Genomic DNA, 25,474 nt, shown 5'->3' with positions numbered 1-25,474 from the left:
ATGGAAATATTGCTACGTATTGGGGAAGAACGTGGATTTCCTGGCATGATAGGCAGCATTGATTGTATGCACTGGGAGTGGAAGAACTGTCCACACGCATGGAAGGGGCAGTATCAAGGAAGAGTAGGAGTTGCAATTCTCGTACTGGAGGCAGTTGCGGACAGAGATCTATGGATATGGCATTCGTTCTTTGGGATGCCAGGTAGCTGCAACGATATTAATGTGCTTCATCGATCCCCTGTGTTCGAAGACGTCTTAGAGGGTCGAACACCTGCTGTGAACTTCGTAGTCAATGGTCATCATTATACGAATGGGTATTATCTTACTGATGGAATCTACCCTAGATGGGCTACTTTTGTGAAATCCATTACGAGTCCACAAGCTCGTAAGGATCGTTTATTCTCAAAACACCAGGAAGTTGCAAGGAAAGACGTTGAACGCGCATTTGGGGTCCTTCAAGCTCGTTTTGCCATTATTAAAAAGCCGTCTTTGGCGTGGGATACCGACATACTCCACGATATCATGCTCGCCTGCATCATAATACATAATATGATCGTTGAAGATGAACGAGAGACGTATCAAAATAACGTTAATACCAATGAGTTTATGAATGCTGGAGGCAACGCTAATGAGGACACTACCGAGTATCGTACTGATCGTATTGTGGATATCGGCTTATACTTGACTCGTAGAACAGAGATTGAGGATCAACAGACTCATTTGCAGCTAAAAAACGACTTGGTCGCACATATATGGAATAAATTTGGTAACAACGAGAACTTACGCAATTAGGTTTACAACAAATGGTTATCCCTAAGGACATCTTACAAAACGATGTGTAGTAGTTCTTTTTTTTTTTAAAAAAAAATGTACTTGATTATAGTTGTAGTACTGTAATCACGATTTGTACCTCTTTTTTTTTAATTATGTTAATTAAAATTAGCTGCGTTGTTGTTTAAAAATATTGATCACAAGAATTAGTTTTTAAAAAAGCTAATAAAAAAACGCGATAATTTCTTAATTAGCAATCACGATTAAAAAATTAAATACGTCAATTAATTACATTGACATCGAGTTAATAAATTATAATTATGAATTAAATAGATTATATTTACAAAAATAAAATAAGGTGGGGTAGGGAGTATTGATGATGAACCATTGTTTAGTGTTCATTGTTAAGAGTGAATATTGTAAATAGTTTGTTGGGTTGATGTGGATGAGAGAGAAATGGTGATAGTGACCCATGAACCATTTTTTTGTGTTCACCAATAATGATGCTCTAAGGGTGTACAACTCGTTTAATTAAACAGATTAACATGATATGAAATGTTTAATAAATAAGGCCCCGTTTACTTCACCTTAATTTTGCTGAAATGAAATTATTTCTAGTGCATTGAAATTATTTTTACTGATTAAAACTGAATTTTACTGATTAAACTGAATTTTACTAAATTTATTTTTACTAAACAAAACTTACCTTTAGATAATTATTTAATAATCCCACCTTTATAGAGGATCTTCTTTTATTGGTCCCTTATGACCGATAACCTGTACATTGGGTAAACTCTTTTTTTTTTTTTAATCTGAGTGACACGTGTCACTAAATAATTGGTCAAAAAAATTAAAAAAACTAATTTTTTTTTTGTAAATTTTTTTTTTTAAAAAAAAAAACCCAGCCAGCCCCTACCTTAGCCTTCTGCCAGCAGCCGCCCTCCACTCCCCTTGCCCCGCCGACAACCAGGCCACACGCCCCCGCCAAAACCTCCCCCAACAGCGAGATCCATCCCGACACCCCAGCCCACCACCAAAATCGCCCCCAAAACCATCAAAAACCCCAACGAAATTACCCAAATTAACCCGATTTGAACCCAATAAAACACGGGCAGCGGGAATAGCAAGAGCTCTAGAAAAAACGAGGGGACGATTAGAGGGTTTGAAGAGGTTTTCGACTGTTTTTGGCGATTTCAGGCGGTTTTCGGCGTTTTTTAAGGTGGTGGTTATGGTGGTTTCGGGGGTGGGATTTGGTTTAGGTGGTGATTTCGGGGGTGACTTTAGATCGGCGGGGTGGTTTTTGGTATTAGGAAGTTCGTGGCTGACTGTTTTCGGGGTTTTAGGGTGGCTGCCGGCGGGTTTTGGTAGGGTTAGGGTTAGAGCTGTCAAAAGCTGACCCGACATGAAATACCAACCCAAACCCGATTATTAACCGACCCGTCTAAACCCGTAAAAATGATGACCCGAACCCGATATGACCCGACTTGAAACCAACCCTAGACCCGAGTTAACCCGAGTATTTGAGACCCGAACATGAACTGACCTGAAACCAACCCTAGACCCGAGTTAACCCGAGTATTTGAGACCCGAACATGAACTGACCTGAAAACCAACCCTAGACCGAGTTAACTCGAGTATTTGAGACCCGAACCCGAAGATGAACTGACCTGGAGATGACCCGACCCGAATATAACCCGTAAAATATTGACTTGAACCGAACCCGACCTGAACCGAAATTGACCCAAACCCGTTTAACCCGTCAAAACCCGAATTTAACCCGACCTGAATTCAACCCGACCTATTCCTAACCCAACCCGAATTTAACCCGACCTATTACTAACCCGACCCGAAATTCAACTCGATCTGTCATTAACCCGACCCGAAATCAACCCGACTTGTTATTGACCCGAAATTAACTAGCAATCTAGGATTATGTCATATCTTTTTTTTTTTTTTTTTTTTTGTTTCCCTAATTCTATGAGTTATCTTCCTATTTAAGCTTATTCAAATATTTTCAATAAAATTCTCTATTATCAAATATATTACAATTTATATGTCTCAAAAAAACCTATAAAAATTTATGAATGCCACTACTTTTGGGATGCATATGTATTCTTTACTTAAATTTAGTAATTACGATTTACGAATACTACTACTTTTTAGGTGCAAGTTCATTCTATATTTCAATTAAGCAATTATGGTTTACGAATACTACTACTTTGTAGGTGCATGTGCATTAATGTAGTCAATTACGGTTTACAAATACTATTTGACCTTAGGCTTGTTTGTTTAGTGAATTGCTAAACATCGCCCGCAAATCTCCACATAAAGCCCACAAATTTGTATTGAAGTGGCTTTATTGCCCTTTTCGTTTTTTAAAAAAAACGCTCTCTACATCTCTCTAAAAAAATCAGAAAATCTACCTCTCTAAAAAAATTATTTACGACAATGTCGAGGCGGCAAGGGAAAGAGGTGGTGGCAACGGCGGCGGAGGAAAGGCGGCGACCTGGTGGCAAGGTAATTATTTAAATAATTTTTTTAAAAAAAAAATAAGGGGCGAAGGTGGGGCGCCAGCTCCGGCAGCCAAAGCCGGTGGCGTGGCGTCTGGCTTGGAAGCCCAGCCACCGGAGAGGCGTCCAAACCAGATGCCAGGCCATAGGCTTTGGCTGCCACAGCTGGCGCCTCTGCCTATGGGTGGGCGTCCAGTTCAGGCGCCTGCCCACTGGCTATGGCTGCCGGATCTGGCGCCACCGCCAGTGGGTGGGCGTCCTAGCCAGGCGCCCCACCTGCCGTATATTTTTTTTTTAATTTTTTTTTTGTTTTTTGTAAATTTTGTTTTTGGAAAATCAGAAATTTTGTGTTAATTTTAAATAATTTTGTTTTATGTCTAATTTTTTTTTAATGTGTTTGATTTTTTTAAAAATATTTATTAATTTTATGTGTTATTTTTTATAAATCCAATATATATATTTTTTATAAAATCAGATTTATTTTTTGTGTTAATGTTTAATTTTTTTATGTTTGATGTGTAAATTTTTTTATGTGTTAATTTATGTAGTATGTGGAAATTCTTTGTGTTAATGTGTGATTGTTTTTTTTTTTTATAAAATGTGTAATACATTAGGGTATTATGTGTGTATTTGTGTATGTGTAATATATTTTTTTTTGTTTAATTTTTTGAAATAATTTTTTTTTTTTGAAAATCAGAAATTTTGTATCCCCTTTAAATATTTTTGTTTTGTGTCTTATTTATTTATTATGTGTTTGATTTTTTATAATCTTTATTAATTTTATGTTTATAAACATGACGATATGTTGTAAGTGTTGGTATTTTGTATGTGTAGGTAGTTATCTATTTTTCTAAAAAACTTTTGTATGTTTATATATTTTTAAATTTTTTGTAGAATTCACTAGGCCGTCATGGTGCGGGAAAGAATCTAGACCTTCTTAGTAGAAGCTATTCAGTGGAGAGGTTGGGGCATAGACATGTTAGATCCCGTGGTATTTTGGCCTCGGCTCGTAGAGAACGGATCCACCGTCGGGATGAGGATGACGATGACGATGATAATGTTGAGGAAGGTGACCAGGAGGAGTAGGAGGAAGAGCAGGAGGAGGATGCATATGAGGATGAGGATGTGGACGATGGGAGTGGACCGTATGATGATTACGGTCCATTCAGTCAGAGGGTTGATGACATGTACGAGACACATATGGTAGAGGTGGGTAAGGGTAGGGGTGGTAGGTTTGTTAGTAGATCTGGCACATCATCTGCGTCCACTGTGTCTGGGGCAAGCAGGAAACGGTCGAGGGCCGTTAATGATTCTTGGGTTGTTAAGAGTGAGGTGCCCGGTGGGCCTGTAGACGGGAGTGTGATTCCTAGCTTTCTAGGACACATAGCTACCCGTATTTGGGAGGACCAGGAGAGGCCTTCAGTTACGGGCTTGTTGAAATGTCATACCCGGGAAAAGACTTGTAGCTTATTGCGTACATGGGCTGAGGCTTGGCCGGTGGAGAGCGAGATGTTTGAGCGATTGGAGGGCACTGGGGTGAATCACGTTCCTGCCACCATGCACGATAAGATTGACACTACGCTGATCACGGCTTTCGTTGAGCGATGGCAGCCAGATACAAACTCTTTCCACCTTCCGTTCAGTGAGATGACGATCATGTTACATGACGTCGAGGCCATTCTGGGGATTCGTGTTGAGGGTAAACGACTTTGTGCTGTGACTGATGCGGATCAGACAAATTTGCTGGCGGAGTTGTTGGCGGTGGACAGGGCTGCACTGTACACCGAGACGCTTGGTCTTTGGGAATACGACGGTGTGAAGATTGCATCCGTGTTGCAGCGGTGTTTGTACCCCAGTGCACGTAGGACGCACGACGCACAACTGACTGCTTATGTTTTTTTACTCCTCGGATGTACCTTTTTTCCGGATAAGAGCGGCGAAAACAAGCTCAGCCCACGCGACATAGTTGAGGCGTGTGACCCCGACAGTGTAGGCCAGTTTTCTTGGGGATCGGCTACGTTGGCGTATTTGTATCGCCAACTAGGATTTGCGAGTCGGGCTGACGCGACAGGTATCACTGGGTGTCTGACTTTATTGCAGACCTGGATATACGAGAACTTTCTTGCATTGCAACGACATCGTGACCCGGTTCCTATTGATGAGGGGACGCCGCGTGCTTGTGCGTGGAGTCAACGCTCGGAGAAGAAGTCCATTGACCGCCTCCGATTGATACGGTTATTGCTTGACAGGATGTCCCCCTTAGAGGTAAAGTTTATAAATTATTTCTACAATTTATTATATGCATTTATTATATTCATGTTACTAAATTTTAAAATTATGTGTAGGTGAACTGGATGCCTTTCGGCCCGAACCCTAGTATTAGGGTACCCAGGACCCTGTACACAGGACTCATTCAGTATCGTGAGATCGTGGATGTAACACCCCCAAATCTCCCTCTACAGAAAATGTAGAAGAATACGTATAAATACCGTAGAGATAGACTTGGGTGTATTACCGCCGCGTAATAACACAAAGCTTATACTTTAAAACAAAAATACTTTTGCAACGGAAAATTCTTTATTCTTATTAATAAAACTTTAAATAAACTTGTTCATAATTTTTGACACAAAACAAAGTCAAACTTTTCCTAAGCTAGGTGAAATTCCCGTGGACTCCCGTATGCATCAATTAACTTCCACCTGAAAAGTTCACCTGCTTACCATAAATGGTAAACAGGGCAAAGCCAAAACAAAAGTACGTATTAGCAAATTATGCTAAGTAGATTATGTGTAAGATAAGTAAAATATAATTTAAATCATTTAAGTTTAATTCAAAGAATTCCAATGCCATACTCATGTAAGAGCTTTTCCAATTCAATGCTTTCAAGACAAGTTTAAAAACCCAATCGATAACGTTCCAAAACCATTTCCTCACTAAGTGTGCACACCCCACAAGGGGTTTACTTTATGAACAAAGGCCAATCTTGAGGAAAGACTAGGTCATGCAAAGTCCATAGTCTTCTCTAATCCATTTCCTAAGTGGGATTCATAACCATATCGATTGATTTACTTAAAAGCACCTTTTAAAAAAAAATCCATCATTCTTGAATATTAAGAAACCTGTAAATTAATTTTAATCCAATCCTTTTTAATAATTTTAATCATAATTCAAAGTCTATATGATTAACCAAAAATCATTAATTCAAACCATCATGAAGCATAATTTTATAAGGAACATAATAAGATACAATTTCATGGACAACTTTCAAAGGTATCAAACCACATAACGTACCTTAATTCCGAATATCAATCAACACTTCGCACTTTCAAAGTTCAATCACGAATACACCTTGCAATTAACATAACCATACGGTTATCACAACATCTTTAGACATAAACCTAAATCTAATGTGCATAGACTATAAAACTCTTTTAAAAATAATACTTTAATATAAAATTATAACTGTGAAATAGGTAATTATATTTTAGAAACTAACCATGAAGAAAATAAAGGAATAGGATTAAAGGAAATTGAATTTGCGTTGGAAAGGATAGACAGAACTTGCAGAGGTCATAACTCCTTTGATAGAACTCTGAATTGGGTGATTCATGAGCCTAAACTCAAGGATTTTTCGAGATAAATAATTTTCTGTGAAATAGAAAAATCCAAAAACTGACCAAAAGTGCCCGAAAATTGGCTCCAAAGATATACGGGCAGATTTTCTTTTAGAAAAGAGGAAAAGAAAAATAGGAAAAGTTTGAGGGAAAAGAAGAGTAAAAGAAAAGAAGGGAATTGAGTTTTTGGTGTGAAGAATATGAGAGGTATGAGGGGGTATTTATAGGTGTTTAGGTGATGAGTTTATAGCAATTTAGGGTTGTATAATTTATGGAAATTTTGAAGAATAGAAATTAGGGTTTTAAATATATAGAAGGTTATAATATTTTATTTGATCATGAAATTCTATGTTGTAGTGTTCCCGAAATGAAGTACTTGGTTTGTCCAATATTTGACAAACTTTTCCCTGTGAGGGACCCATTGCTGCATCACATAGTCCACCAGTGCCGGACACCACTGGTACGAATCCCTGAAGTTAGCCAATTCTCGCTCGTACACTGCCTCTTGTAGGATCTTCCGCCACTTACCATTCACCAATCTCTCTGCCATTTCCAAATTCTTTTGAAAAGGTTGTAGGCTTTCACTTTCACGCAGTTGTTGATGTGCCATGCGCACAACAAGTGCTTCGACTCTGGAAACAACTCCCTAATGGGGGCAAAGAGACCTCCCTCACAGTCACTAACGATGGATGCTGGATGAACATTAGGCCCGATGTAGTTTCTCAGCTTCTCCAAGACCCAATAATAACTTGGAGCCGTCTCATCGTTGATGATTGCATGACCAATCAGAAAGTTCTGGTTCGTTGGAGTCATCCCCATGATCTCAACCAGTGGGAACTTGTACTTGTTTGTCTTGTACGTTGAGTCGATCAAAATCACAAATGGCCAAGACTTGATCATATCAGCACAATCAGGATGCACAAGGAAAAGATGAGTCACCTCCGCTGTATCTTCATCAGAATCAAACCAGAATAGGTAACCACGTGATTGTGCCTGGTGTAGTAGCTGCTGTATAGGGTTCCTTCCCTCCGACCGTTCAAACCTGAGTTGTTGTCTGACGTTGTAGATGTGTCTTCGGTTTGGATGGTCTTCTGGAAATTTCTCTAACACAGATGCTAATATTTAGTAGGCTTGACTTGAGCATCACTCATTTCTTTCACAACTAGTTTCACAGCAGGACTTAAGCCGCTCAGCTGTCGATGACCCTCTTCATATACTATCATCTCATGGTTGTGATACCCCCATTTAGAGTAACCAATCACTTCCCAACCGTCACGACTCCGTAGTTGTCGAACCTTTACTCTGAACTCACACCCACAACCTTTCCGCTTAATATCAAACCCAGTGGCTGTACGGAAATCTCTTTCTTCTCTTTTGCGATAACGGTCGCATCTCAAATGCGATCCATTCTACCATCCCGTTGAGATTTATGAGTTACTACTACCAAGCAAGATCCAACTGTAATTGCAACCTGTTTTGCCCAATCAATCGCTTGTTGAGCATCTTCGAATGGACCATCATGTCCAAATATCCCATTGTAATCATTTCCATCTCCACCATAATTCTACATCGATTATATATTATAATAAATATTAATTCAAGCTTAAATTAATACATTTAATACAACATTAACACATAATTAATACCTACATTTTTAATTTGTAAATTTCATTTCTACATTTAACGGATAATACATTTAATTTCTATATTTACACAAAATTAACACAAAATTAAAAACATAATTATGTATAATATTATTCATACACATACAAATTTAAAACACAATCATTTATAAAAGTATTCATACACATAAACAATTAAAGCATAATAGTATACATTAACACAAATCTAATCACATCATAAATAAAAACATTAAATTTTTAAACTTAATTTTTTTTAAAAAAAAAAACCTTTTTGAATTTTCAATTTTAAATAAAAAAAAAAAAAAAAAAAACCATTTCCAATTTTTTTAATACAATTTCAAATTTTCAAACTTAATTTAAAAAAAACCATTTCGAATTTTCAAACTTAATTTAAAAAAAAAACCATTCCGAATTTTAAAACTTAATTTTAAAAAAAAAACTATTTCGAATTTTCAAACTTAATTTAAAAAAAAAACCATTTCGAATTATCAAACTTAATTTTAAAAAAAACTATTTCGAATTTTCAAACTTAATATTAAAAAAAACCATTTCGAATTTTCAAACTTAGTTTTAAAAAAAACCATTTCGAAATTTCAAATTTAAAACCATTTCGAATTTTTTTAATACAATTACGTTTTTTCAAATTAAAAAAAAAACAACAACAAAATTAAAATAAAATAAAAAATAAAAAAGAATTAAATAGCAGGGGCGGCGTCTGGCAGAAACGCCAGAGCCACGAACCTGGCGCCTGGTAGGGCCGCCACATCCATTGGACTGGCGCCTGGCCAGGACGCCTGTCTGGTGGTTCTAGCATCTGGGCTGGACACCGGTGCGGTGGTTGTGGTGTCTGGCTTGGACGCCAATGCTACGATAGTGGCGTCAAAACTAAGCGTCGGCGCCACTGCACAACCACCTCTTTCAGACGCCGTTACGTACAACGTGAATTTTAACGGTGCTTTACCTCGTTTTCCGTTGACGACGACGTACCTCCGGCGTCCCCCGCATCTCCGGCCTGCCCTCCGGTCTCCCCCGGCGAGCCAGTACGGCTCCACGTTTTTTAGATCCAGATTTGTTCAATTTTAGAAAATGGGAAAAATTGTCATACCAAGTCTAATTTGTGGGCTTTATATGGAAATTTGCGGGCGATGTTTAACAAATCCCTTGTTTTATCTCATATTTTATAATAAAAAAAAATCAAATAAAAAAAGTTAAAAAAAAATAATAATTTCGGTTAATGATTGAATGCGAGCATGAGTATATGACAATGACTCGATGATAATCTGACCCAAATAATTTACCTGTACCCGATCATGACTATGTGGACTCGAAAAAGTGGTGACCCGAACTATTGCTGTTAAAAGGCTTTGATTGGTATTTTATTTTTCTAATTTTATTATTCATTTGCCTATTTAAATGTTTAAAAAAAATGCCATTACAAAAAAGTGAACTCGGATATGAACTTATAAAAAATAAACAAGTTTAGATAATTTCAATAAAATAAGTGTAGAAAAACAAATTATTGTATTTTAACTTATCTAAACTAAACCTATTTTATCTGAATTTATATGAACTTATTGTATTTTATCTAAACATGTCATCTCGAATATGAACTTATCTGAAATTGTTATCCCTAAAATGAGTGGAATCAATGTGAATAGATTAGAATAGGGTTTGAACTTATCTTCAAAAAACCTAAACTAAACCTATCTTATTGGAATTCATATGAACTTATATGTATATCTTATCTAAACTTATTAGAACTTATTACCTCAAATATAAACTTATCTGAAATTATTTCTCTTACAATAAATGAAGTAATTGATAATGATTAAACGTGAATGTCATTACATGAACTGTTAACAAACCGACCCGAAAAATGTACCCGAACCTGATATGACCCCACCTGTAAGCAACCCGATACCCAGATTAACCCAATATTTGAGACCCAAACCCGAACATGACCTGACTTGGAATGATCGAGCTGATTATAACCTGCAATTTTTTTACTTGAACCAAACCCAACCTGAACCCGAACTTGGCCCGACTTGTAAATGACCCGACCTGATTGTAACCCGCAAATAATTGACTTGAACCGAACCCGACTTGAACCTGAGAATGACCCTACTTGGAAATGACCCGACCTGATTATAACCCACAAATTATTGACTTGAACCGAACCCGACTCAAACCCGAGAATGACCCGACCTGATTATAACCCGCAAATTATTGACTTGAACCGAACCCGACTCGAACCCGAAAATGACCCTAACCCGTTTTAACCCGTGATAACCCGAATTAAACCCGACCTATTATTCACCCGACCTGTTATTAACCCAACCCAAATCCGATAAGATGTATGACCCGACGTTACCCGACTCAAGCATAACCTAACCCAAACCCGACCCGTATAGGTTACGACATTAATTCCGAAATGACCCGACTCACACTTACCCGTTCCAAACCCGACCTGTTTACCCAAATTGACAGCTCTAGCTATGGTATGGAGGAAGAGGGTTTCACGGTGGGTGGGAGATGGCCGATAGGTAGTGGGTTTTTTTTTTTTTTTTTAGTTTTTAATTTTTTTTTTACCAATTAAGAAATGACACGTGGCATCTTTAACTATCAAAACCGATTACCAACAGGTTAGGGACTAATAAAAGAAGATCCCCTATAAAGGTGGGATTATTAAATAATAATCTAAAGGTAGGACTATTATCAGCGAACCAGCCAAAGGTGGGATTATTAGAATCAATTATATATATATATATATATATATATATATATATATATATATATATATATAGAGAGAGAGAGAGAGAGAGAGAGAGAGAGAGAGAGAGAGAGAGAGAGAGAGAGAGGAAGACTCATATAAGAACCCTCCTCTATATAAGAACTCAATCTTATATAAGAACAAATCTCAGCCGTTTATTAGTTTTGATCTAACCATCTAAAATGATCATTTAGTAATGACATCTCTGTAATATTGAAACTTGTTTACAATCTTTTTTTTTTAATAATAAACCTACGTGGGATTCGAACATAAGCAAAAAAATTTAGAACATAAGAATAATTTAGAACATAGGAAAAAATTTAGAACATAAGCTGAATATTAAATTTATAACACAGGCTGAAAATTAAATTTAGAACATAGGAAAAAATTAAGAACATAAGTTGAAAAAATTTAGAACATAGGAAAAAAAATTTAGAACATAGGAAAATATTTAAAACATAGGCTAAAAAAAAATTAGAACATAAGAAATTATTTAGAACATAAGCAGCAAAATTTAGAACATAGGAAAAACTTTAAAATATAAGCAGAAAAAAGTTTAGAGCATAGGGTGTTCTTATATAAGGAGGGGTTCTTACCAGATCCCTCCCCTATATATATATATATATATATTTAGAGCTGTCAAAAGCTGACCCGACCCGAAATACCGACCCTAACCCAACCCTAACCCTAACCCGTCTGAACCCGAAAAAAATGGTGACCCAAACCCGACCTAACCCGACCTAAAACCAACCCTAGACCCGAGTTGACCCTAGTATTTGAGACCCGAACCCGACCATGACCCGACCTAGAGAGGACCCGACCCGAATGTGACCCGTAAATTATTGACCTGAACCGAACCCGACTCGAACCCGAGAATGACCCAAACCCGATTTAACCCGTCAAAACCCGAATTCAACCCGACTGGTTACTAACCCGACCCGAGGTCAACCCGACCCGTTCCTAACCCGACTCGAATTTAAACCCGACCTGAGGCTTGCAACCCGACTTGTTATTGACCCGACCCAAATTCAACCCGACTTCTTATTGACCTAACCCGAGTTTAAACTCGACCTATTACTAACCCGAATTTTAGAATTTAGGAGTTTTTAGGATAAAAAGAGTACTCCGTATTGACTATTGAGTTTCAGGCTTTTTTTTCAATTTATTAACATGGATTTCAATTATGAAACAAAAGTGGCCTTTCTCATCTTACTTGACTTATCTCTTACATAATCCTCGTCAAAGAAAAACTGAACTGGACAACAGCCACAAAAAAAAAAAAAAAAAAAGACTGAATCTTCGTATATTAAGGAAGGTTGCACTCTAATGGCGAGATTGACAAAATTTTCCACCATGAAATCTCTATTGTGATTGATTTTATTTTTCCTAATTATCTTCAACTTCCTATATGAGCAATGAGCTATATGAGGACATGTGGTGATAGAGTATTAGAATAGAGTTGTGACTCTATGAGCTATCAATGTTTTTTAAACGTATTTGAGGCAATATGAGGTGAGTGAATTTTGTCTTTTTTTTTTTTTTTTTTTTTTTTTTGAAAGATAGTGATTTTGTCTAATTAAATCAGCCAAATGTATTTTTTTTTTCTAAATTTATCTTATAAATACACTTTTTTTTTTTGAATAGCAAAAACATTTCATTAATTAAAAGTCATACGACATCTACAATAGAGATTCGACGTTAACAAATACATAAGATTATAACCCTTAAATAAACTTCGATATAACTACTTATATATTTTTTTCAAATGTTAGTATTCACTTGTTTATTTTAATATTTTTATAAATGTTTTAAATTATGCAATTTTATTTGGAGCTTTAAAAAAAAATTAAAAATTTATTGACTTGAACCGAACCCGACTCGAACCTGAGAATGACCCGACTTGAATATGAACCGACTTGATTATAACCCGCAAATTATTGACTTGAACCGAACCCGACTCGAACCCGATAATGACCCGACCTGACTATAACCCGTAAATAATTGACTTGAACCGAACCCGACTCGAACCCGAACAGAACCCTAACTCGTTTAAACCCGTAAAAACCCGAATGTAACCCGACCTGTTTTTCACCCGACCCGAATGCAACCCAACCTTTTATTGACCCGACCTAAACCCGACCCAAACCCGATAAAATGTATGACCCGACGTGACCCGACTCAAGCATGACCCAACCCGAACTCGACCCGCATAGGTCCCGACATTAACCCGTATTGACCCGACCCGAGATGACCCGACCCACACTAACCCGACTCAAACCCGACCCATTTACCCGAATTGACAGCTCTATATATATTCATGTGAGAAGTACTCTTATTGTGAGAAGTGTGAGAAGCAATTACAACCTTTAGATCTATCAAATCCAATGGTTGATATTTAACCCAGTTCATTAATGGCATAAGTGGTAATTATCACAAACTTTATTTAAGAAACAAAATTGCTTTTCATCAATCACTCCAGTGGAGAAACCAACCACTGCCATCAATCCTTCATACTTCTTCTCTCTCCTTCATATTTCTATTACAATAACTCAAAAAAAAAAAAAATTAATTTGTAAATTCATTTGATTTTTGTTCTTATTAGTTGACATGATATGCATTAAGTATCTATCAAGAATACAATGAAGACGAATCTGGAATTTTTTTTTTCCATTCTACGGAGTTTGAAAGGTTTACGAATTATGATTCAATTATCGCACGACATGTGAATAATGTCATCGCTTGCTCAGTGTATTAATTATCGTTGATTTTTTGGTGGTGATTCTTCATTTATGATGAAATAGCGTTAATCGCTGCTCAATTTTGATGACTACAGTACATGCATGTACTACCTCTCCTCCATTGTCACCCAAGCTCTGCCTTGCCACTTCCGTTCTATTGATTTTTTCAATGTATTTATAATTTACTTTTGATGTACCTATAATAACCTCTAAATGTATCTATTATATATATTCAATGTATCTGCATCTAATGTATTTTTGATGTATCCATAATATATTTTCAAAGTATCTATAATATGCTATTAGTGATGTATCTATAATGTATTATTGAGGTATCTATGACATACCTTTAGTGTATCTATACTTTTCACCTTCTCACAATAAGCATACTTCTCACCGGATCCCAACCCTATATATATATTTGTAATTTATATAGTTGGCACACGTGGCCCTATCAAAAGGTGACATGTGTCACCTTAGGAGTGGTCTAAAAAGGACCAATCACTAGTTGACACGTGGCATCCCTAATTAGCTGGGAAAAAGACGGCCTTCAGGGCCCAATTCCCGAGAAAGCCGCAAAGCGGCGCAACCCACCAATTTAGGTCAGAATGACCTAAGGGCACTTTTACCAATGATCCTATAAATAGGGAGATTTACCCCCATTTTGGGGACAGACATATATTCATTTATTACAACACAATCAATTATCTTACAACAGAGAAAACACCTGATCTCGGAATCCGAAAATATCTACTTTTACTTTCTACACTTTTTACATTACATCGACCGGTTCTAACTTGATGCCGGAGGCGGAACTCTTGCCAACCGGAGTTTCAGTTGTTTTGCAGGTGCAGGCGAAGGGAATCCAATCTTGGTGAAGTAACTCTCCCGTAGGACACAGAAAACCCTGAAACAACATATATAACGATAAAATATTATGTAAACCATATAAATTTACATAATATCGTATATTAAAAATGGTTGGCCTATAACGATAATGTATATGGACAATTTAAGAGTTTTGCAAAGAATTGTCTGTATATAATGATATCCATGATCTAAAAATGCTTTAGATGGAACTTGGAGCCTTAATAAATAGGTAGGGAAGTGATTTGAGCGCGTACATTTATATATTTGCTATCAATCTTTGGAGTTTGGACCCATGATGAACCATAATAAAAGATTATTAGCTTTGGATAGTCATTTTATATCGCTTATATATAAAGACATTATTAGAAATATTATGGGAATATGTATTTGATATATATGATATATTACATATACTTGTATATGATATTAGGTTTAGGGATACTGCCTTTCTTTGCCTAACTTTACCGTCAAACATACCAAAACAATAAAACTAATAATACTAGTAATAGAATAAAATCACAACTTTATTATAATCATATATATCTATACAATATGTGATAAAAGTGTAGACAAAAGTGATGCATAAAAAAATATATGTGAAGTATAAAAAATAATCTTGTACGACAACATTTTGCAATATATGGTATAGACATCTAAAAATGTCTCCCCAAAACCAAACCCGATAATGAATAATCTTTCACTGCCATTATTGGTCAGGTCGAGTACAATATTTAATCTCAAGAGTGCTTAAAACCCATATTTAGTCAAACACAGCTTACATATTCAGTCCACAAATCAGTAAAAATATTTAGTCAAGTTCAGTCCAATCCACATTTCAGCTCAAACCCTTTTTAATCCATTTCATATTATTTATTAATTGAGCCCAATTAATAAATATGTAAACCCTAAACCTAATTAAACCCGAAAGCTGAAACGGCGCACAATTATCCCGTACTTAATACAAAATAAAAGATTAAAATGAACCTAGACGAAATTCCAGAAAACTCAAACCCTTTTAGGCACCCTTTGCAACCCATTATTCCCTTTTTTTACCATTCAAACAAATATTCCATTCTTTCATTAACCACTTTGAGCCTCGTCTAATGATTGGCTTTCATTTCTTCAACCCATACTCACCTAACCTTGGGATGGGAAAGTGTGTGATCTGTGAAACATTCAAAAGCGAGTTCAAAAAAGAATGATAAAAATAAAACAATTTCAAAGGGCAAGTGTTCCAATGTCTTTGATATGAACACGTCTCGAATTGCGTCTCTCATCAAGTGCTTAGTACCGTGCCTGAGAAACATGAATGCTAAGTGAGTGATGGACCGCATGATCCGAGATTGCCCACATTCATTCAAAAGAATGAAAAAGAAAAAAAAAATATATCAAAGCAAAAAAAAAAAAAGAAAAAAAATGTTGAAAATAAACTTGCAAAGTTCAAATTTCAAATACACAATTACACATCTTGGGGGGATTCTCTCGGGTCTTAAGCCTTTTACCCTTTTCTTCTTCAAACCATTAGCTTAACCATGTTACAACCCTCAAAAGACCTCTTTGAGGTGTACACATACTTGTGCAAAGTTCGGTTAGAGCTACGTTGGGCCTGATTCCTAACGGATATGTGGGCAACCTCACATTGAGGTGCGGCCATATTCACATTCATAGTTATACATGATCGTGTCAAAGCATCTCCAATGCTTATTCCTATCCAACTAGAGCTAGACTTGGGGGGCTTGAACCCACATCACTTAGCTTACCTAGCCTAAGGAGTCATCATCTTTGACTCTTCTCACATCTATTCCCATCGCCATAGCCTTTGTAGCCAGCCTTAGAATCACTTTCACACACTTCATTCACACATACATAGCCATATCATCCTTCCCTTAGGAACCCCTTGTCATGAAATCTTGTTTCAACACAACGCATGTGTTATCATCTTTCAAGAGAACATTCAGCAAACGTCATCATCGTTCAAAAGCATCTATGAATACTTGCTAAGCTTCCTGACCTAAGTAATATTCACTATCGCATACATTACATATCGTGCTTAGCTCCCTGAACTAAGCAACATTCATCAAGATTCGTTGTTACACTCAAATCATACACACACACGCACACAATCACAAGTCATACACATGTCATGTCGTGTCAAGTCAAGCTTGATCAAGTCAGTTGGTCAAGTCAATCACAGTTTATGCGAATCCTTTGGCAAATCCCATTTTGCAGGTCTTAGGTACAGCCCACGTTCGGGAATAAGCAAACCATCAATAGCCCACGTTCGGGGATAAGCGAACCATTAATAGCCCACGTTCGGGGGTAAGTGAACCATCTACAATCCACGTTCGGGGATAAGCGAATCATCTACAACCCACGTTCGGGGATAAGCGAACCATCTACGACCCACGTTCGGGGATAATCGAACCATCATCATTCTTCAAATACTCAGTGGTCATCATTCAGTAGGCTGCTCAAGGCGTAGGAGTCTACGTAAAAAAACTACTAAACGCGTTTGTTGCCATGTACTGGTGTCAGATACGCATTCTATCTCTTCACTCTTTTATCTGTGGAACTAACACTTTTCTGTAGGTATCGGCGTACACAGAGTGATTTAGGATCGCAAAACGTCTTAAACCATATTCTGTCCCAATCAACTACTTTGACTATCGTTCTCGAAACTAACGTTTCTACAAACTCAGTCAAAGTGGGGGCTTCTGTAGAAATCTAAAAATGTCTCCCCAAAACCAAACCCGAAGATGAACAACCTTTCACCTCCATTATTGGTCAGGTCGAGTATTTAATCTCGAGAGTGCTTAAAACCCATATTCAGTCAAACACAGCTTGCATATTCAGTCCACAAATCAGTAAAAATATTTAGTCAAGCTTAGTCCAATCCACATTTCAGCCCAAACCCTTTTTAATCCATTTCATATTATTTATTAATTGAGCTCGATTAATAAATATGTAAACCCTAAACCTAATTAAACCCGAAATAGGTGAAATGGCGCACAATTATCCCGTACTTAATGCAAAATAAAAGATAAAAATGAACCTAGACGAAATTCCAAAAAACTTTAATGTCGCAACCCGGCAAAATCTGCCGCGCCACGACAATTTTGCGGTGACACTGAAAATTTCTAGGGTTTTGTTTCACGCCGCCTTCAATTCTAGGGTTCCGTGCTTCATCCTTCACATTTTCTTTATAAATACGAGGCTGATTTCCTCAGTTGCGGGGAACTAACACACATTCTAATTCCTCTCTCTCTTATTCTAAGCCTTAACCTATTCTCCTAATTAAACCATTCCTTCCCTTAAGCACTCCAAGGAGTCCATACAACACTCGAAGTTCCGCACTTAAACCAAGGCGTGAAAGGTAGAGCCGATTGAGGGATTGGACCAAATCAACTCTACTTTTATTTAATTTAATTTTCATTATTATTATTTTTATTGAAGTTACTAACAATTTATTCATGATGTAGAAATTTAAAGGAGCGCACGAAACGTGAGTAATTTATTTACTCAATTACTTACTTTTATTTTATATTGCTAGTATCATGATTAGGGTTATTATTATGATTTGATTTTACTAACGTTATTATGGCTAAATGCTTCCAATGTTAATGATGATTTTGTTATTTATGATCATCATATTGCATGTTTAATGGGAATATGTAATTGAATATAACACCTAATAAGATAATTTGGACTGTTTCGGGGTTTTTGATGTGTCCTGCGGGAGAGTTACAATTTCTAGTATGTGCCAACGACGCATGTACCTGCAAAACCACGAAGACTACGGTTGGTGAGAGCTCCGCCTCGACGATCAAGTCAGTAACGTACAGGAGGTAAAAATGCGGAAATAGTAATTACTCCTCGCTGATACAGGAGGATTCTGCAATTAATATTGCTCGGGATTGGTGTTTGTATTTATGGCTGTTTTTGAATGCCCAATAAATGAGGTCTAACCCACTATTTATAATGGGAAGACCAGCACCCCACCTAGGGTTCAAAGGACACGTGTCAATCGGGGATTGGCGCCATGTTGACCTATGGGTGGCTGCTACGTGTCGCAAGGCCATTGGGCCACGTGTGTAGGGTAATTTTTACCCTAAACATTTGCCCCTCTCAGGTGTTGACGTGGCGGTGCTACGTGGCGCCTGAGACGGTTTTTTTTTTTTTTAAATTTGAATTCGAATTTTGGAAGTACAAAGGGCAGAAGGTGAAAAGGCGCGAGGGTTCACTTTCTGAGGATTGCCTATAAATAGAAAAACTCCTCCCTCATGTTCACATTTACAACCTTGAACAATTTTCAAAGATTTTGAGAGCAGCCGATATTGAGAGCAACTTCTCCTGATTTCTTCCGAGTGCACATCCGGTATTTCCCGCCTTTTTCAAAGAATTTTCTGCCGTCTGCGTGCGTTGTGAACAACATCACAAATTTGCAGCTGCTACCCAGAGAACACATCCGGCTACGAGGACGCCTGAGTCTTTGCAAGCCATTTGAAGTTTTTCCAACTTGGTCAAGCGGTTTTCTCCTCTTCCCAATTAACTTAGGTACCGCCTCTATTCTCTCTAGCTCTTCATGTATTTACGTTTGTGCTTCTTTCTTGATTTTTTCTTTATTAGTTCCATAAGTAGATGGACCCTCTATACCCACACCCGGAACATAGCTTTGAGACCAACCGGTCCCTAAGTACGGCTGAGTCTAGGACTGGGGATGCCGCCTCTGGGCATTGGAGTCTTTCTTGTTCATCTCCCAATCCGACCGTCTCCGTGTCTGTGCAAGACACAATGGCCAGAACCAGGAAGAGGGCTGTGGATCCCAATTACAGAGGTGGAGGCTCAAAACAGTTGCCGCCTGAGGAGAGGATCCCAGATGAGATGACAAGGGGATCTATTAGAGGCACCCCAAGTACCCCTAGTGATGGAATTCTAGGGTCTTACAGTGGAGACGGTGGGGAAGTCGCCTCTGCTTCTAGAGCTGAGGATCAAGAAACCTCAGCGAGAAACGAGATCCCCGCCTCCAGTTCCGGCTTTGATGGGGGCAAAAACAGCAGCAGCAGCTATCTCACGACGTATGTGGATAGTGAGGAGAATGAGAGGCCTACATAGAACAGCAAAGGCGACCCTCTCATGATCTCTGTCTCTGAAAAGACAGGGCTAGCATGCAGAGAAACTTAGCCGATTTCGTACTCAAGCGGCCCTTAGGAGAGGGGTACAAATTAGTCATCCCTCCTGAGATGGGGACCATTTCCTGGGAAGACAACCAACGCAATGCAAACAGCTTCTTTGGCTACTATGAGGCGGCTTTTTTAGTGGGGCTCCGCTTCCCCCTTCATAACACAATAAAGGCCATACTCAAGGGTTATATTCTGGGCGTCTGGCAACTTACCCCCAAATCTTGGGTACATATTCTGGGATATATTGCCGCCTGCGAAATGCAGAACCTGAACCCCGATCGGGAGGCTTTTGCCCATATGCACTATCTGAGCCGGAGTCCAGGTGGTTGGAGGGCCTGGTACACGTTAACAACATATCCCCAATACTTAATGACGCTTGACAAGCCGTCAAAGTGGTCACATTAGAAAAACCGCTTCTACTTGGTCAAAGCTCTAACCAACGATGAAAATCGAGAGTTCCGGAGGTACAACCGGAAGCCTGAGCTTCTTGGGCAAAAATGTAAAATGCCCCCGATACCAGATGGGGATAACGAAGCAATCATAGAGTCCAGATTCTTCGAGCTCACCACTACCACCATCTCAACCAGAGAAGTTATCAGTGTACCCAAGAATTGGGTACCTAAACATGAGTTTCTAAGGGACGAGGCGTTCTTCTCCGCCTGCGGGTTAAGTACCATGTTCAAAAATAAATGAAGGTTGAGAGCCTCAGCCGGCCAACTTGTGCCGGTTGTATAATTTTGCTTTGCTCAGATGTTTTTGAACCTTTTCTAACCAGGCGTCTCTTGTTATTTTGCAGCTGAAGCCAAAGGTATGTTGCCATCATACAAGACGCCTGCCAAGAAGGCCTCAGATATCCGCAAGGAGAACGCCGAGAAGAAGGCTGCCCAGGCGGCTAAAAAGGTAAGTCTGCCTTACCTTATTGCATATTGCTTGCTTTCTCTTCTATTCCCAGTTGTTTCAGATCTATCCATCTGACCTCTTTTTGCCTCGTTTCAGGATGGGAGCAAGGTTCCCCGCTCTCTTTCCAAATAACACCGGCCAAAGCCGGTTGGGGAGGAGCCTGCCCTTAAGGCCCAGAAGACCTCGCACGCCGACTGGCTCACTGTCGGCGGCAAATCTGTGAAGAATACCGGGATAGGGTTCGACCTTTCCCATGGAAGGACGGATGTCCCTCCTTCCCTGCATACTACAGGCGGTACATCCGCCGGAAAAGGCCCACGCGACACCCAGGAGACCCAAGGTATGGATGACCCTTTCAATCTCACTCTACTTGGCCTGCCCATGCGGGTCAAGTCTTACTCCCAACTCCAGCCGGAGGACTCGTCATCCAGCTGGCACTCTATTGGAGGGGCGTTTGCTCCTTTCTCACTGCCTATTTCTGGTGCAGATAAATCTCCTCGCTGGCCGGGCGTGACACGACACGCCCGGGCCATGTTGAAAGCCGTCCCTAAGGACGAGAAGGAAGCGATCCCTGGGATCAACACCTTTAATGCTAACCGTGTGATGGTCAGGCTGGCTGAGGTATTCTTATACATCCGTCTCTTCTTTAAACTAATCCCATACTCATCTGGTTATTTCTAACACCAGCTATGTCTTTGCAGTCATTGCTGCGCGTAGAGGGGCTATAGTGAGCCTATGCACGCAAGCAAGAGGAGGTAAGAAGAGCCAAACGGGACGCCAATGACGCCCATAATGTAGCTCAGTATTCAATGATTATGCATGACTTAGAAACTAAATCTATAATCATGCAGCAGGCGGACCAGATTAAGACTCTTTAAAAGGCCCTCAACGAGTCGAAGCTCAAAGCTGACAACCTTCAGGTGGCGCTGGACAATACTGAGACAGAGCTGAAGAGCCACGAGGATTCTCTCGAGACCTTGAAGAAGGCACAGACGGAGAACTCTTCCCTGAAGAAGGAGAATGACCGCCTGAAGAAGGAGGCTGCCACTTCTCAGAAAAACTTCGAGGCAACCCTTCAGGCGGAACAGAGTCGGCTCATTGAGGAGAATGAGCAAGATTGCGAGAATCGCATGAAGATGGCGTTCTCCCTTATACATCCAGATGCGGACTATACCGCCTAGGAGCTCGCCTATCGATACGCAGATCTTGCCATTCTGGCACAAGAGGAGGGTCAGCCGGGACCTGAGCCCTATGAGGAGTGGGCGAGGAAAGAGATCGAGAGAATGCGGGCTGAGGCGGCTGAAGAAGAGGAGAAGACCGAGGAAAATGTTGTTGTTCCCGTTTCCGTGGCCAATGCCACTCAGACCCAGCCAGAGCAAACTTAGACGCCTGCTACCCAAACTCCGACTGACCACGTTACAGTTCAGATAGAGTAGCAATTACCTCCCGGCCTGCGTGTCGTGTATTTCTTTGTATTTTCACCGGATGGGGATCCGGTTAACAGTATAACAATTTTAATTTTTGAGTATTAATATTAGTTGAATTATATTTCGCCGACTGTGTCGGATTTTCCTTGATATTATTCTCAATATTTCGCAAGTTTTTGCCAAGTTTAATGACGCCTGACTTCCCATATATATTGGGTGGGGTTACTGAGTTTGTCCCTGGATGGCTGGCTGTTAACTTCGAAAGGTTAACAGGCAGGCGTCCATACGCACACTCGGTTTAGACAGACAAGCAGAGCTTTATTGTTTGACGGGAACTGATCGCATTACTAACCGGCTAGGATGTGCTCGTAAAGCACCCCGTTTTTCCATGTTTGTATGCAGTCGGTTATTTGGCCAGCTGTAGGTCAGTCATTTGTTAAATGTCAAGGTTTGGACCTTGCTAGGTTCAGTGGCATAACCGTTTGAGGTGCCTTTGTATCAAATCTGGTTATGGCATGACCAAGATTTCGCATGCCGTTTGTACTGTTTGGTAGTACGTGCGGCTGTATTTTCCTACTAGGGTACCGGCTGTATTACTTTGAAGTAAAGCCCGGGGGTACCACTTTGCGGAAATTACCGGTTGTACTATTTGCAGTAAGGACCGGTCGTATCTTGTTTACAAAGGATCATTCAAACAGCCGGTTAGAGCCATTTGATTTATGATCACTAGAACAATCTACCACCCGGAAGGGAGATGTTCTCTTCGACGAATTCACCTCAAATGGGCGACCGGGTGTCTGCTCTTTTGGAACGGACGGTTTTTAATTTTAAGCTGGCCGACTAGCCTTTAATTTTATTGTTGTTGCCTGCGTATTACACAGGACATGGCGAATGTATACAAAAAAGGAAAAGTTGGAAATAAAACATTCTCATTAATACACTTTATTTACAAAAGTTTACAGTTTCTCAGAAGTAGTACTTTTTTAAGTTGTCTACATTCAAAGTTCTGGCTAGCCGCCTACCGTTTGGGGTCTCCAGGCGGTAATTGCCACCTCTGACTTCTTCAAAAATCCGGTAGGGGCCCTCCCAATTAGGGGTTAGCTTCCCTTGCTCATTCGCCCTACCGGTTGCCTCCATTATCCGTAGCACAAAGTCCCCCACTTTAAGGGGTCATTTGTGTACTCTTTCATTGTAGGCCCTCGTCATTCTCAGACGGTATATCTCATGACGCAAGGCGGCGTTGCCTCTGCGCTCCGGGAGTGAATCCAATGCTAGACGCATGGCCTCCCAATTAGCCTCCTCATCATAAAGCATGGCTCGGAGTGTTGGCTCATAAAATTCAATGGGCAGGACGGCTTCAGTGCCGTATGTCATGAGAAACGGGGTTTCACCGGTTGCCCCCTTTTCAGTTGTTCTGATGGCCCAAAGGACATGAGGTAACTTATCCGCCTAAAGACCGCCAGCTCTCTCAACTTTCTTTTTTATGCCGTATGAGATGAGTTTGTTGAAGGCTTCAACTTGGCTGTTTGCCTGGGGTCGGCCAACAGATGCAAAATAATGTGAGATCCCTTGATCTCCCAACCAACTCTTGAGGACAAGCGTTTCAAACTAAGGACCATTGTCAAAAACCTTGGACATGGGAACCCTAAATCGAGTGACTATGTTTCTCCAAATGAAGGAGATTACATCCTTAGTCTTTATGCCTTTGACCGCCTCTACTTCAACCCATTTGGTGAAGTAATCCACGGAAACCAAGATGTAACGGCGACCGCTTGAAGCAGGCGTATATGGTCCCAAAATGTCCATGCCCCACTTTGCAAAGGAAACAGGACTACGAATGGCTGTTAGGTCTGTGGCCGGACGGTGTATCAGCTGGCCAAACCGCTGACATCTATCACACCTCTTCACCAAATTCATGGCATCTGCCTCAAGAGTGGGCCAAAAATAGCCCTGCCGCCTGGCTCTCTTAGCCAAGGATCTGCCGCCTATATGTGATGCACAAAAACCCGCATGCAGATCCTCTAGGACTTCTCTCCCCTTCTCCGGGGTAACACATTTCAAAAACGGCTGCATGTACCCCTTTCGGAGGAGTTCCCCTTGATGAATTACAAAGCTAAGAACTCGTTTCTTAAGAGCTGCCACTTTTGTAGGGACATCCGGGAGAGTGCTGTCTGTCAGATAAGCCCGGATGGCGTCCATCCAGGTAGAGCTTTGGTCAAGAACTCCAATGGGATCATGCTCAATACTTCTTTTTTCCATGACCTCCCAAAAGACTGATCTAGGCGCATCACAGGAGGCGGATGATGCCAATTTGGACAGTGCATCCGCCTGATTATTCTCGGACCGTGGCACTTGACGTAGATTGAATTTGTTAAGTGTCGCAGCCTCCTCTCTGACCGCCTGTAGATATTTGATCATAGCCGGATGGGTGGCTTCATAGTCCCCATGGAATTGGCTGACGATCAATTGAGAATCAGAGCAGACATCAACTTTTCTAGCCCCTGCCGCCTTCCACATGCGTATACCAGCCAGCATGGCTTCATACTCCGCCTCATTGTTTGAGGCTTGGAACTTAAACCGTAGTGCATATTCATATTTATCCCCTTCTGGAGAATGACAGATTACGCCTGCACCACAGCCGTTCATAGTGGAGCTTCCGTCTACAAATAAATTCCAAACCTGATCCAGATTTGCCGGCTGTACCGGCCTGGTCATTTCGACAATGAAGTCGGCAAACGCCTGACCTTTCACTGCCCGTCTGGGTTCGAAAGTTATCTCCAGGCTTTGTATTTCAATAACCCATTTGATCATTCTTCCAGATGACTCTATAGTAGTCATTGGCCGCTTGAGTGGCTGATCAGTATACATAATCACCGGATGTGCCAAAAAGTAGGGCTTCAACCGCTTGACTGCTTTGTAAAGAGCCAACCCAAAATTTTCAATCATTGGGTAACGGAGTTCAGCATTTCTGAGAACGTGACTGATGAAATACACCGGGAGCTAATTGTCGTCTCTTTCAGCAAGGAGAACAACACTAAGGGAGTGATCTGA

The 25,474-nt window shown here is 39.8% G+C and overlaps 1 protein-coding gene across 1 annotated transcript; it reads left to right on the top strand.

Annotated features, from left to right (window-relative positions):
* Window positions 1-792, top strand: LOC110697920 (putative nuclease HARBI1). The gene has a single exon (XM_021875322.1). It carries the CDS (start codon window positions 1-3, stop codon window positions 790-792), a length of 792 nt encoding a protein of 263 aa, XP_021731014.1.
* The last annotated feature ends 24,682 nt before the right edge of the window (window positions 793-25,474 follow it).

This window comes from Chenopodium quinoa, unplaced genomic scaffold (genome assembly GCF_001683475.1).
Source record: "Chenopodium quinoa cultivar QQ74 unplaced genomic scaffold, ASM168347v1, whole genome shotgun sequence".
In the NCBI taxonomy this organism is placed as follows: domain Eukaryota; kingdom Viridiplantae; phylum Streptophyta; class Magnoliopsida; order Caryophyllales; family Amaranthaceae; genus Chenopodium; species Chenopodium quinoa.
This window is presented reverse-complemented; position numbering and strand designations above follow the sequence as displayed.